The sequence below is a fragment of the Entelurus aequoreus genome, linkage group LG28, assembly GCF_033978785.1.
Source record: "Entelurus aequoreus isolate RoL-2023_Sb linkage group LG28, RoL_Eaeq_v1.1, whole genome shotgun sequence".
NCBI classification, from domain to species: Eukaryota; Metazoa; Chordata; class Actinopteri; order Syngnathiformes; family Syngnathidae; genus Entelurus; species Entelurus aequoreus.
In genome coordinates, this window is record NC_084758.1 from 35391984 (window position 1) to 35407186 (window position 15203).

The 15203-nt window shown below is 34.1% G+C and overlaps 1 protein-coding gene across 2 annotated transcripts in view; it reads left to right on the plus strand.

The window, feature by feature from the left end:
- The first annotated feature begins 6440 nt into the window (after positions 1-6440).
- The window catches only part of LOC133644952 (transforming growth factor-beta-induced protein ig-h3-like), a 41351-nt gene continuing 32588 nt past the window's right edge, over positions 6441-15203 (plus strand). For both annotated transcript variants that reach the window (XM_062039717.1, XM_062039718.1), the window contains exons 1-4: positions 6441-6825; positions 11317-11415; positions 13930-13994; positions 14125-14282. In XM_062039717.1, the coding sequence (XP_061895701.1) occupies positions 6716-6825; positions 11317-11415; positions 13930-13994; positions 14125-14282 (432 nt within the window). In that variant the 5' untranslated portion in view covers positions 6441-6715. The remainder of the gene's footprint in view (positions 6826-11316; positions 11416-13929; positions 13995-14124; positions 14283-15203) is intronic.

Below are 15203 nucleotides of genomic sequence, written 5' to 3' on the forward strand. Positions count from 1 at the left end.
GTGACCCAGTATCCCAGGAAGTGGTTGTCAGGTGACCCAGTATCCCAGGAAGTGGTTGTCACGTGACCCAGTATCCCAGGAAGTGGTTGTCACGTGACCCAGTATCCCAGGAAGTGGTTGTCAGGTGACCCAGTATCCCAGGAAGTGGTTGTCACGTGACCCAGTATCCCAGGAAGTGGTTGTCACGTGACCCAGTATCCCAGGAAGTGGTTGTCACGTGACCCAGTATCCCAGGAAGTGGTTGTCAGGTGACCCAGTATCCCAGGAAGTGGTTGTCAGGTGACCCAGTATCCCAGGAAGTGGTTGTCACGTGACCCAGTATCCCAGGAAGTGGTTGTCACGTGACCAGTATCCCAGGAAGTGGTTGTCACGTGACCCAGTATCCCAGGAAGTGGTTGTCACGTGACCAGTATCCCAGGAAGTGGTTGTCACGTGACCCAGTATCCCAGGAAGTGGTTGTCACGTGACCCAGTATCCCAGGAAGTGGTTGTCACGTGACCCAGTATCCCAGGAAGTGGTTGTCAGGTGACCCAGTATCCCAGGAAGTGGTTGTCAGGTGACCCAGTATCCCAGGAAGTGGTTGTCACGTGACCCAGTATCCCAGGAAGTGGTTTCATGTGTTTGCTAAACTAACTTGTTTCCAAAAGCGTATTTTTGGCCACTAAAAAATCACAACGCAGGCTCGAACCCGCTTTTCTCCGGCAGCTGGGTCTGCCGGCACCATACTTGCCAACCCTCCCGATTTTCCCGGGAGACTCCCAAATTTCAGTGCCCCTCCCGAAAATCTCCCGGGTGCACCCATTCTCCCGAATTTCTCCCCATTTCCACCCGGACAACAGCATTGAGGGTGTGCCTTAAAGGCACTGCCTCTAGCGTCCTCTACAACCTGTCGGCACACCCGCTTTTCCTCCATACAAACAGCGTGCCGGCCCTGTCACATAATATATGCGGCTTTTAAACACACACAAGCGAATGCAAGGCATACTTTATCAACAGCCATACAGGTCAAAGTAAGGGTGGATATATAAACAACTTTAACACTGTTACAAATATGTGAACCCACACCAAACAAGAATTACAAACACATTTCGGGAGAACATCCGCACCGTAACACAACATAAACACAACACAACAAATACCCAGAATCCCTTGCAGCACTAACTCTTCCGGGACGCTACAATATACACCCCCCGCTACCACCAAACCCCGCCCACCTAAATAATTCAATGTATATACTCTGATGATGAACTTGTGTGATGACTGTATTATGATGATAGTATATATTTGTACCATGAATTGATTACGTGGACCCCGACTTAAACAAGTTGAACAACTTATTGGGGTGTTACCATTTAGTGGTCAATTGTACGGAATATGTACTGTACTGTGCAATCTACTAATAAAAGTTTCAATCAATCAATCAATCAAACCAGACCAGTACCTGCACCCGGACTGGTTCCCGTGCCAGTACCTGCACCCGGACTGGCCCCCGTGTCCACACCAGCACCCAGACTGGTCCCCGCGTCTGCACCTTGGCCAGCTCCTCAGTCGTCCTCCTCGTCTCAGGCTCCGACGACATCAGCCTCCTCGTCTCCTGCAAACTCTTTTTACTCTATTTAGTCCACATATTTATGTACAACTAGCTAGTAAAATATTGCTATAGGGCTTTAGACTGAAAATTGCCACGGAAATAATGCTAATAAAAGTCTAATAAAATACAAATAAAAAGCTAATAAAATGCTAATAAGACACTCAATAAATGTCATTGTTTCTTTGATTTTGTTGTTATTTCCTAATTGGCTTAAATAAATTATTAGATTAAATTGTTCCTAAATATATTTGTTACAAAAAACATATACTGTACATATAAAATCCAATGTTTGATTGTGATTATAATTATGATGAACAAATTACAGGTGAAAATCACAAAATAATTTCAAAAAATGAAAGTAAAAAGTGGCACCAGTATCGGCAATAGTTGGTATCAATCTTTACTAGCGTGTCAAATGTTACGTTTAAACAGTTTTTACTCTATTTAGTCCACATATTTATGTATAACTAGCTAGAAAAATATTGCTATAGGGCTTTAGACTGAAAATTGCCATGGAAATACTTGTAAAAATGCTAATAAAAGTCTAATAAAATACTAATAAAATACAAATAAAAAGCTAATAAAAGCCTAATAAAATGCTAATAAAATACAAATAAAAAGCTAATAAAATTCTAATAAAATGCTAATAAAATTCTAATAAAACACTCAATAAATGTCCCTGTTTCTTTGATTTTGTTGTTATTTCCTAATTGGCTTAAATAAATTATTAGATTAAATTGTTCCTAAATATATTTGTAAAAAAACAACATATACTGTACATATAAAATCCAATGTTTGATTGTGATTATAATTATGATGAACAAATTACAGGTGAAAATCACAAAATAATTTCAAAAAATGAAAGTAAAAAGTGGCACCAGTATCGGCAATAGTTGGTATCAATCTTTACTAGCGTGTCAAATGTTACGTTTAAACAGTTTTTACTCTATTTAGTCCACATATTTATGTATAACTAGCTAGACAAATATTGCTATAGGGCTTTAGACTGAAAATTGCCATGGAAATACTTGTAAAAATGATAATAAAAGCCTAATAAAATACTAATAAAATGCTAATGAAATACAAATAAAAAGCTAATAAAATGCTAATAAAAGCTTAATAAAATACAAATAAAAAGCTAATAAAATGCTAATAAAATGATAATAAAACACAATAAATGTCATTGTTTCTTTGATTTTGTTGTTATTTCCTAATTGGCTTAAATAAATTATTAGATTAAATTGTTCCTAAATATATTTGTAAAAAAAACAACATATACTGTACATATAAAATCCAATGTTTGATTGTGATTATAATTATGATGAACAAATTACAGGTGAAAATCACAAAATAATTTCAAAAAATGAAAGTAAAAAGTGGCACCAGTATCGGCAATAGTTGGTATCAATCTTTACTAGCATGTCAAAGGTTACGTTTAAACAGTTTTTACTCTATTTAGTCCACATATTTATGTATAACTAGCTAGACAAATATTGCTATAGGGCTTTAGACTGAAAATTGCCATGGAAATACTTGTAAAAATGATAATAAAAGCGTAATAAAATAAAAATAAAAATCTAATAAAATGCTAATAAAACACTCAATAAATGTCACTGTTTCTTTGATTTTGTTGTTATTTCCTAATTGGCTTAAATAAATTATTAGATTAAATTGTTCCTAAATATATTTGTTACAAAAAACATATACTGTACATATAAAATCCAATGTTTGATTGTGATTATAATTATGATGAACAAATTACAGGTGAAAATCACAAAATAATTTCAAAAAATGAAAGTAAAAAGTGGCACCAGTATCGGCAATAGTTGGTATCAATCTTTACTAGCGTGTCAAATGTTACGTTTAAACTGTTTTTACTCTCTTTAGTCCACATATTTATGTATAACTAGCTAGAAAAATATTGCTATAGGGCTTTAGACTGAAAATTGCCATGGAAATACTTGTAAAAATGCTAATAAAAGTCTAATAAAATACTAATAAAATACAAATAAAAAGCTAATAAAATGCTAATAAAAGCCTAATAAAATGCTAATAAAATACAAATAAAAATCTAATAAAATTCTAATAAAATGCTAATAAAATTCTAATAAAACACTCAATAAATGTCCCTGTTTCTTTGATTTTGTTGTTATTTCCTAATTGGCTTAAATATATTATTAGATTAAATTGTTCCTAAATATATTTGTAAAAAAACAACATATACTGTACATATAAAATCCAATGTTTGATTGTGATTATAATTATGATGAACAAATTACAGGTGAAAATCACAAAATAATTTCAAAAAATGAAAGTAAAAAGTGGCACCAGTATCGGCAATAGTTGGTATCAATCTTTACTAGCGTGTCAAATGTTACGTTTAAACAGTTTTTACTCTATTTAGTCCACATATTTATGTATAACTAGCTAGACAAATATTGCTATAGGGCTTTAGACTGAAAATTGCCATGGAAATACTTGTAAAAATGATAATAAAAGCGTAATAAAATAAAAATAAAAATCTAATAAAATGCTAATAAAACACTCAATAAATGTCACTGTTTCTTTGATTTTGTTGTTATTTCCTAATTGGCTTAAATAAATTATTAGATTAAATTGTTCCTAAATATATTTGTTACAAAAAACATATACTGTACATATAAAATCCAATGTTTGATTGTGATTATAATTATGATGAACAAATTACAGGTGAAAATCACAAAATAATTTCAAAAAATGAAAGTAAAAAGTGGCACCAGTATCGGCAATAGTTGGTATCAATCTTTACTAACGTGTCAAATGTTACGTTTAAACAGTTTTTACTCTCTTTAGTCCACATATTTATGTATAACTAGCTAGAAAAATGTTGCTATAGGGCTTTAGACTGAAAATTGCCATGGAAATACTTGTAAAAATGCTAATAAAAGTCTAATAAAATACTAATAAAATACAAATAAAAAGCTAATAAAATGCTAATAAAAGCCTAATAAAATGCTAATAAAATACAAATAAAAAGCTAATAAAATTCTAATAAAATGCTAATACAATTGTAATAAAACACTCAATAAATGTCCCTGTTTCTTTGATTGTGTTGTTATTTCCTAATTGGCTTAAATATATTATTAGATTAAATTGTTCCTAAATATATTTGTAAAAAAACAACATATACTGTACATATAAAATCCAATGTTTGATTGTGATTATAATTATGATGAACAAATTACAGGTGAAAATCACAAAATAATTTCAAAAAATTAAAGTAAAAAGTGGCACCAGTATCGGCAATAGTTGGTATCAATCTTTACTAGCGTGTCAAATGTTACGTTTAAACAGTTTTTACTCTCTTTAGTCCACATATTTATGAATAACTAGCTAGACAAATATTGCTATAGGGCTTTAGACTGAAAATTGCCATGGAAATACTTGTAAAAATGATAATAAAAGCGTAATAAAATAAAAATAAAAATCTAATAAAATGCTAATAAAACACTCAATAAATGTCACTCTTTCTTTGATTTTGTTGTTATTTCCTAATTGGCTTAAATAAATTATTAGATTAAATTGTTCCTAAATATATTTGTTACAAAAAACATATACTGTAAATATAAAATCCAATGTTTGATTGTGATTATAATTATGATGAACAAATTACAGGTGAAAATCACAAAATAATTTCAAAAAATGAAAGTAAAAAGTGGCACCAGTATCGGCAATAGTTGGTATCAATCTTTACTAACGTGTCAAATGTTACGTTTAAACAGTTTTTACTCTCTTTAGTCCACATATTTATGTATAACTAGCTAGACAAATATTGCTATAGGGCTTTAGACTGAAAATTGCCATGGAAATACTTGTAAAAATGCTAATAAAAGTCTAATAAAATACTAATAAAATACAAATAAAAAGCTAATAAAATGCTAATAAAAGCCTAATAAAATGCTAATAAAATACAAATAAAAAGCTAATAAAATTCTAATAAAATGCTAATAAAATTCTAATAAAACACTCAATAAATGTCCCTGTTTCTTTGATTTTGTTGTTATTTCCTAATTGGCTTAAATATATTATTAGATTAAATTGTTCCTAAATATATTTGTAAAAAAAACAACATATACTGTACATATAAAATCCAATGTTTGATTGTGATTATAATTATGATGAACAAATTACAGGTGAAAATCACAAAATAATTTCAAAAAATGAAAGTAAAAAGTGGCACCAGTATCGGCAATAGTTGGTATCAATCTTTACTAGCGTGTCAAATGTTACGTTTAAACAGTTTTTACTCTCTTTAGTCCACATATTTATGTATAACTAGCTAGACAAATATTGCTATAGGGCTTTAGACTGAAAATTGCCATGGAAATACTTGTAAAAATGCTAATAAAAGTCTAATAAAAATACAAATAAAATGCTAATAAAATGCTAATAAAAGCCTAATAAAATACAAATAAATAGCTAATAAAATGCTAATAAAATTATAATAAAACACTCAATAAATGTCACTGTTTCTTTGATTTTGTTGTTATTTCCTAATTGGCTTAAATAAATTATTAGATGAAATTGTTCCTAAATATATTTGTTAAAAAAAAACATATACTGTACATATAAAATCCAATGTTTGATTGTGATTATAATTATGATGAACAAATTACAGGTGAAAATCACAAAAATCATTTCAAAAAATGAAAGTAAGAAGTGGCACCAGTATCGGCAATAGTTGGCATCAACCGATAAAGAATCGCCGGTTGAATACCCTAATAAGAAGGAATAAGAAGGAAAAGCTGTTATTTTTCTGCAGGGAAGAAGACCCCGCCCACCGACACGGAAAGCCACGCCCCCTCCCGACTCTTCCATAAATGTGAGATGAGAAAAGCCGCGCAACGACAAACGTGAAGAAAGAAGAAGAAAACACGCGAAGAAGAAGAAGAAGAAAACACGTGAAGAAGAAGAAAAAAGGTGAAGAAGAAGAAGAAGGAGAAACGTGTAGAAGAAGAAGAAAAAAAACGTGTAGAAGAAGAAAGACAAGAAACGTGAAGAAGGAGAAAAAAGGTGAAGAAGGAGAAAAAAGGTGAAGGAAGGACAAGAAGAAGAAGAAAGAAAGAAAGAAGGTGTTGAGTGAAAATGAAAGAATGTGTGCTGCTGCTGCTTGTGATGTGGAGCTTGTGTGCGGCGGCCAGGTCTCCTTACCAGGCGGTGTTGACTCACAGCAGGATCCGAGGACGACAGCAAGGGTCAGAAATATTTACTGGATATAACTTCTGACTATGTACTAACCATATATGTACTAATAATGTATGTACTATAGTTATGTATGGAGTTAGTACTAACTACAATGTATGCACTATGAATATATGTACTAGTAATGTATGTACTATAGTTATGTATGGAGTTAGTACTAACTACAATGTATGCACTATGAATATATGTACTAGTAATGTATGTACTATAGTTATGTATGGAGTTAGTACTAACTACAATGTATGCACTATGAATATATGTACTAATAATGTATGTACTATAGTTATGTATGGAGTTAGTACTAACTACAATGTATGCACTATGAATATATGTACTAATAATGTATGTACTATAGTTATGTATGGAGTTAGTACTAACTACAATGTATGCACTATGAATATATGTACTAATAATGTATGTACTATAGTTATGTATGGAGTTAGTACTAACTACAATGTATGCACTATGAATATATGTACTAATAATGTATGTACTATAGTTATGTATGGAGTTAGTACTAACTACAATGTATGCACTATGAATATATGTACTAGTAATGTATGTACTATAGTTATGTATGGAGTTAGTACTAACTACAATGTATGCACTATGAATATATGTACTAATAATGTATGTACTATAGTTATGTATGGAGTTAGTATTAACTACAATGTATGCACTATGAATATATGTACTAGTAATGTATGTACTATAGTTATGTATGGAGTTAGTACTAACTACAATGTATGCACTATGAATATATGTACTAGTAATGTATGTACTATGACTGTATAGTTATGTATGGAGTTAGTACTAACTACAATGTATGCACTATGAATATATGTACTAATAATGTATGTACTATAGTTATGTATGGAGTTAGTATTAACTACAATGTATGCACTATGAATATATGTACTAGTAATGTATGTACTATGACTGTATAGTTATGTATGGAGTTAGTACTAACTACAATGTATGCACTATGAATATATGTACTAGTAATGTATGTACTATGACTGTATAGTTATGTATGGAGTTAGTACTAACTACAATGTATGCACTATGAATATATGTACTAATAATGTATGTACTATGACTGTATAGTTATGTATGGAGTTAGTACTAACTACAATGTATGCACTATGAATATATGTACTAGTAATGTATGTACTATGACTGTATAGTTATGTATGGAGTTAGTACTAAGTACAATGTATGCACTATGAATATATGTACTAATAATGTATGTACTATGACTGTATAGTTATGTATGGAGTTAGTACTAACTACAATGTATGCACTATGAATATATGTACTAATAATGTATGTACTATGACTGTATAGTTATGTATGGAGTTAGTACTAACTACAATGTATGCACTATGAATATATGTACTGATAATGTATGTACTATGACTGTATAGTTATGTATGGAGTTAGTACTAACTACAATGTATGCACTATGAATATATGTACTAGTAATGTATGTACTATAGTTATGTATGGAGTTAGTACTAACTACAATGTATGCACTATGAATATATGTACTAGTAATGTATGTACTATAGTTATGTATGGAGTTAGTACTAACTACAATGTATGCACTATGAATATATGTACTAGTAATGTATGTACTATGACTGTATAGTCATGTATGGAGTTAGTACTAACTACAACGTATGCACTATGAATATATGTACTAGTAATGTATGTACTATGACTGTATAGTTATGTATGGAGTTAGTACTAACTACAATGTATGCAGTATGAATATATGTACTAATAATGTATGTACTATGACTGTATAGTTATGTATGGAGTTAGTACTAACTACAATGTATGCACTATGAATATATGTACTAATAATGTATGTACTATGACTGTATATACTAGTTATGAATATATGTTCTAATAATGTATGCAGTAACTATGAATATGTGCACTAACAACATGTTTTGGTTGTGAATTTAAGTACCAACTATGAATATATGTACTAATAATGTATGTGCTATGACTGTATAAATATAAGTACTAACTATGATTATATGTTTGATTAATGTTTACACCAACTATGAATATAAGTTCTAACGAGTAATAAATACAAGTACTAACTAGGACCAGATGCACTACCACTGTATGTACCATGATACTAGAAATGAATATAAGTCCTAACTATGAGTATAAGTATTACTAAAGTGTGTACTATGACAATGTATGTATTAACTATGAATATACATAAAAATACAATGAATGTACTTTATGTTCTAACAATTAATATATGTACAACTAATGTATGTACTACGCTGTGTATTCAAGCTATGAATATAAGTACTAAAAGTAAGTATTACCAAAGTGTGTACTGTGACTGTATGTATTAATTATGAATATATGTAATAATGATGTATGTACCAATTGTGAATATATGAACCAACTATGAATGTGTATACTAAGTGTGAATGTATGTATTAATTATGATTGTATTTATTATAATACATACAATCAATGAATTAATGCACTAACTGTGAATGTATTTAATTTAATTATGGATTTATGTACAAACTATGAATTGTGTAGTTTGTACATATAACCATATACGAACTATGAATGTATGTACTAACTATGAATGTATGAACTATTACTAACTATGAGTGTATGTAGTAACTAGTACGGTGTGTATTGTACATGTGTACTTATTATGATTGTATGTACTATGAATGTATTTATTAACAATGAGTGTACAATGTTCTAACTATGAATATATATGTACTATGATTATGAATATACTGTGTGTAGTCTGTACTAACTGAATGTATGTCTTACCTGAATGCATACTAATGGCTGTGTGTATTATGAAAATATCTACAAACTATAGTACACACATTGTAAATATAAACTTATTAATAATACACTCAAAGTTAGTACATAGTGATACTAACAACAATACATATAATGCACCAACTTGGTATGTTTATTATATTCATAGTTAGTACTTTTATATAATAATACATTTATTATATATATATGTATATACACACATATACAGTATATATGTATATATATATATATATATATATACACATACATATATATATATATATATGTATATATATATATATATACATACACATATATGTATATATATAAATATAATCCATCCACCCATTTTCTACCGCTTGTCCCTCTCATATATATATATATATATACATATATATATATATATATATATATATATATATATATATATATATATATATATATATATATATATATATATATATATATATATATATATATATACACATATATGTATATATATAAATATAATCCATCCACCCATTTTCTACCGCTTGTCCCTCTCATATATATATATATATATATATATATATATATATATATATAATAAATGTATTATTATATGAATGTACTAACTATGAATATAGTAAATATACCAAGTTGGTGCATTATATGTACAATGGGAGACCGGGCTTTCTGCTCCGCCGCTCCCAGTCTGTGGAACGCTCTCCCTGATCACCTGAGGGCACCACAGACTGTGGATGCTTTTAAAAAAGGCTTAACAACCCTTTTTTTTTTTTTTTTTTTAAAGTCTTTTTTTAGATATGTGCATACTAGTTTTAGCTATTTGGCTGTTCTAGTTTTTATTTTTATTTTTTTATTATCTTTTTATTTTTATTTTTTTTAATACACTGTAGCACTTTGAGGTTGTTTACTCAATGTAAAGTGCTTTTTACAAATAAAATCTATTATTATGATTATTATTAGTTGTTAGTATCACTATGTATTATGTACATATATACATAGAAGTACGAGGTGTGGAGAACTGAAGCCCTGCAGGCCAAACGTGTATGCCATGTATATATGATGTATATATATTTAAGTTAAAGTACCAGTGATTGTCACACACACACACGCACTAGGTGTGGTGAAATTTGTCCTCTGCATTTGACCCATCCCCTTGTTCACGCCCTGGGAGGTGAGGGGAGCAGTGAGCAGCCAATCATTTTGGTGATTTAACCCCCAATTCCAACCCTTGATGCTGAGTGCCAAGCATGGCTCCCATTTTTATAGTCTTTAATAATAATAATAAAAATAGATTTTGTATGTAAAAAGCACTGTACATTGAGTAAACAACCTCAAAGTGCTACAGTGTATTAAAAAAAATAAAAACTAGAACAGCCAAATAGCTAAAACTAGTATGCATATATTTTTTTAAAAATGCTTTTTTAAAAAGAAGGGTTTTTAAGCATCCACAGTCTGTGGTGCCCTCAGGTGGTCAGGGAGCGCGTTCCACTGACTGGGAGCGGCAGTTTGGTATGTATGTATGCAGTCTTTGGTATGACTCGGCCGGGGTTTGAACTCACAACCTGTCAGGGCGGACACTCTTAACCACTCGGCCACTGAGTAGGGCTGATGATTACAAATGATGAAGGTGTGAAGAACTAAAGCTGGTGTCACCCCTGCAGGCCCAACGTGTGTGCCATGCAGCACATCAAGGGCACTGACAAGAAGTACTTCACCAACTGCAAGCAGTGGTACCATCGCAAGATCTGTAACAAGCCCACGTGAGTCCAACACCTGTGTCATGTTCCCCTTTCCCTGCCATGATGCCTTCAGGTGCTCACCTCCAGAGGGCCCTTGACCTCCTGGTGGACACGTGAACATTCTAATAAGAAACCTTGCTGCTTACTTCCTGTAGTGTTCAGAGTTCCTTTTAGGACAGCAGAAAAGCTCCTTTCATTATTTTTCCTCTTTTTTTTTTTTGCTGGTCGCTCAGCTCGGAAAAGTCGTTTGACTCTTTGAATGTTTTGGTGACCTTGAGCTGCTTCCTGTTTGACTGCAAGCAGGCTGACTGACTGCAGAATATATCTGCTGCCTGCAAAGTCTATTCCTCTGCAAACACAACACACAAACATCATGCTACAAAGTCTATTCCTCTGCAAACACAACACACAAACAAACATCATGCTACAAAGTCTATTCCTCTGCAAACACAACACACAAACAAACATCATGCTACAAAGTCTATTCCTCTGCAAACACAACACACAAACATCATGCTACAAAGTCTATTCCTCTGCAAACACAACACACAAACATCATGCTACAAAGTCTATTCCTCTGCAAACACAACACACAAACATCATGCTACAAAGTCTATTCCTCTGCAAACACAACACGCAAACATCATGCTACAAAGTCTATTCCTCTGCAAACACAACACACAAACATCGTGCTACAAAGTCTATTCCTCTGCAAACACAACACACAAACAAACAGCATGATACAAAGTCCATCCCTCTGCAAACACAACAAGGGTGTGGAGATGAGAGACAAGGGTGTTGAGATGAGAGACAAGGGTGTGGAGATAAGAGACAAGAGTGTGGAGATGAGAGACTTTGAACAATGTACATATTGGTATGGTATGGTATGGTATTTACATATTGTCAATGTACCAAAGCCCTTTCAACATATCTCAAGGGTGTGGAGATGAGAGACAAGGGTGTGCAGATGAGAGACAAGGGTGTGGAGATGAGAGACAAGGGTGTGGAGATGAGAGACAAGGGTGTTGAGATGAGAGACAAGGGTGTTGAGATGAGAGACAAGGGTGTGGAGATGAGAGACAAGGGTGTTGAGATGAGAGACTAGGGTGTGGAGATAAGAGACAAGGGTGTGGAGATGAGAGATTTTGAACAATGTACATATTGTCAATGTACCAAGGCACTTTCAACATATCTCAAGGGTGTGGAGATGAGATGGATGTTTAAAATAGTTGAGATATGTTGAAAGTGCCTTGGTACATTGACAATATGTACATTGTTCAAAGTCTCTCATCTCCACACCCTTGTCTCTCATCTGCACACCCTTGTCTCTCATCTCCACACCCTTGTCTCTCATCTTCACAACCTTGTCTCTCATCTCCACACCCTTGTCTCTCATCTCCACACCCTTGAGATATGTTGAAAGGGCTTTGGTACATTGACAATATGTAAATATGTACATTGTTCAAAGTCTCTCATCTCCAAACCCTTGTCTCTCATCTGCACACCCTTGTCTCTCATCTCCACACCCTTGTCTCTCATCTCCACACCCTTGTCTCTCATCTGCACACCCTTGTCTCTCATCTCCACACCCTTGTCTCTCATCTGCACACCCTTGTCTCTCATCTTCACAACCTTGTCTCTCATCTTCACACCCTTGTCTCTCATCTCCACACCCTTGTCTCTCATCTCCACACCCTTGTCTCTTATCTCCACACCCTTGTCTCTCATCTGCACACCCTTGTCTCTCATCTTCACACCCTTGTCTCTCATCTCCACACCCTTGTCTCTCATCTCCACACCCTTGTCTCTCATCTGCACACCCTTGTCTCTCATCTTCACAACCTTGTCTCTCATCTCCACACCCTTGTCTCTCATCTGCACGTCCTTGTCGCTCATCTCCTCACCCTTGTCTCTCATCTTCACCTGGAAAAGTTGTACTTCCTGTGTGAAGGTTCTGGAATGTTCCCATGAAAACCTTGATGGATTCCATGAGAGCTTCTCTCTCCGTCTTCCGTGTTGCTCCAACTCCTCAAAAGTCCTGATGATTATTTGTTCTGTTCTTCACTTTCTGGCCGTGTGCAGACGGGAAGTGTTTTGTGGCCTGCAGACTTCTACTCTCGCAGGAAATGTACTTCATCAGGAACTTTTTCAACAGGAAGTCGTGGGTGTGAAGCTCTCGGATTCAGAGGCGACTCCTGCAGCTGGATCAGATAGTTTTGATACAGGTGGATATGCTTAGCGCCGTTGAAGTGGGCGGCGTGAAGGCAGCACGGAAACAACAACAAGCTTTACGAGCCCGCAGGAATTTATATGTCTGCTAAAAATCAATTAGTGAAAAAGGATATTTTATGTCGAAACAAGCGTCGCACCTCAAAGAGTCCACACAAGACAGGAAATGGGTCCTCATTTGAACAAATTGCATTTTTAAACACACAAATTGTGCTCACAAGTTTTGATTCAACAAAATAATTTGATGTACAAAATTGTGTGCGAAAGAAAAGCTTTGGTTAAAAGTACTGGTCTTGTCTCCTGCAGAGTGATCACCTACGAATGTTGTCCCGGGTACGAGAAGATTCCTGGAGAGAGGGGCTGCCCTGCAGGTATGACCTTTGACCCGTGTCCTTCACACCGCAACAACTGCGACCTTTAACCTTTAACTGGGTCAAAAAGTTGCTTTGGACTCAAGCGCCTTCACGTGGGCGTGTCTCACAAAGTGGGCGTGTCTTGCAGCGCTGCCCCTGGTGAACATCTACAACACGCTGGGGGCGGTGGGCGCCACCACCACCCAGATGTACTCAGAGCGAGCCGACCTGCGGGAGGAGATCCAAGGTCCCGGGAGCTTCACCTTCTTTGCTCCCAGCAACGAGGCCTGGGCTGCCCTGCCCATGGTCTGTATGACAACCCTCGACATTTAGCATACTCACGTACACGAATTGAAACCCAAATCACATTTGTGTTTTCAAATATTTCATTGCTATTGATCATTGGACCGCCGATCAACATCAGTCGAGTTTCGGGAAAAAGTATGTGCCAATTTATGCCTTTTAATGCCGATCCCAAACACAGATCCCCTCTGTCTGACACTTTGATAGCAGCTAATTGTGTGTCTCCATACACAGTGTGGCGCTGCGCCACCACATTTGTAGTAATCCCCTCCATGACAGAAAATTTGAGGTTTTCCATCAAGCATGGAGTGATAGTTTAATAACTTATAAACGCATGCTTACCTTAGCTAAACCTAAATACTACTCAAATATCATACGCCTCAACAAAAACGATCCTAAATATTTGTTCAGTACAGTAGCATCGCTAACCCAACAAGGGACTCCTCCCAGTAGCTCCACCCACTTGGCAGATGACTTCATGAATTTCTTTAATAAGAAAATTGAAGTCATTAGAAAGGAGATTAAAGACAATGCATCCCAGCTACAACTGGGTTCTATTAACACAAATACGACTGTATATACGACGGATACCACCCTCCAAAATAGTCCCTCTCTTTTTGATGAAATAACATTAGAGGAATTGTTACGGCGTGTAAATGGGATAAAATAAACAACATGTTTACTTGACCCACTTCCTGGGAAACTTATCAAGGAGCTTTTTGTATTATTAGGTCCATCAGTGCTAAATATTATAAACGTATCACTTTCCTCCAGCACTGTTCCCCTAGCATTCAAAAAAGAGGTTATTCATCCTCTGCTCAAAAGACCTAACCTCGATCCTGACCTCACGGTAAATTACTGGCCGGTGTCCAACCTTCCTTTTATTTCGAAAATCCTCGAAAAAATAGTCGCACAGCAGCTAAA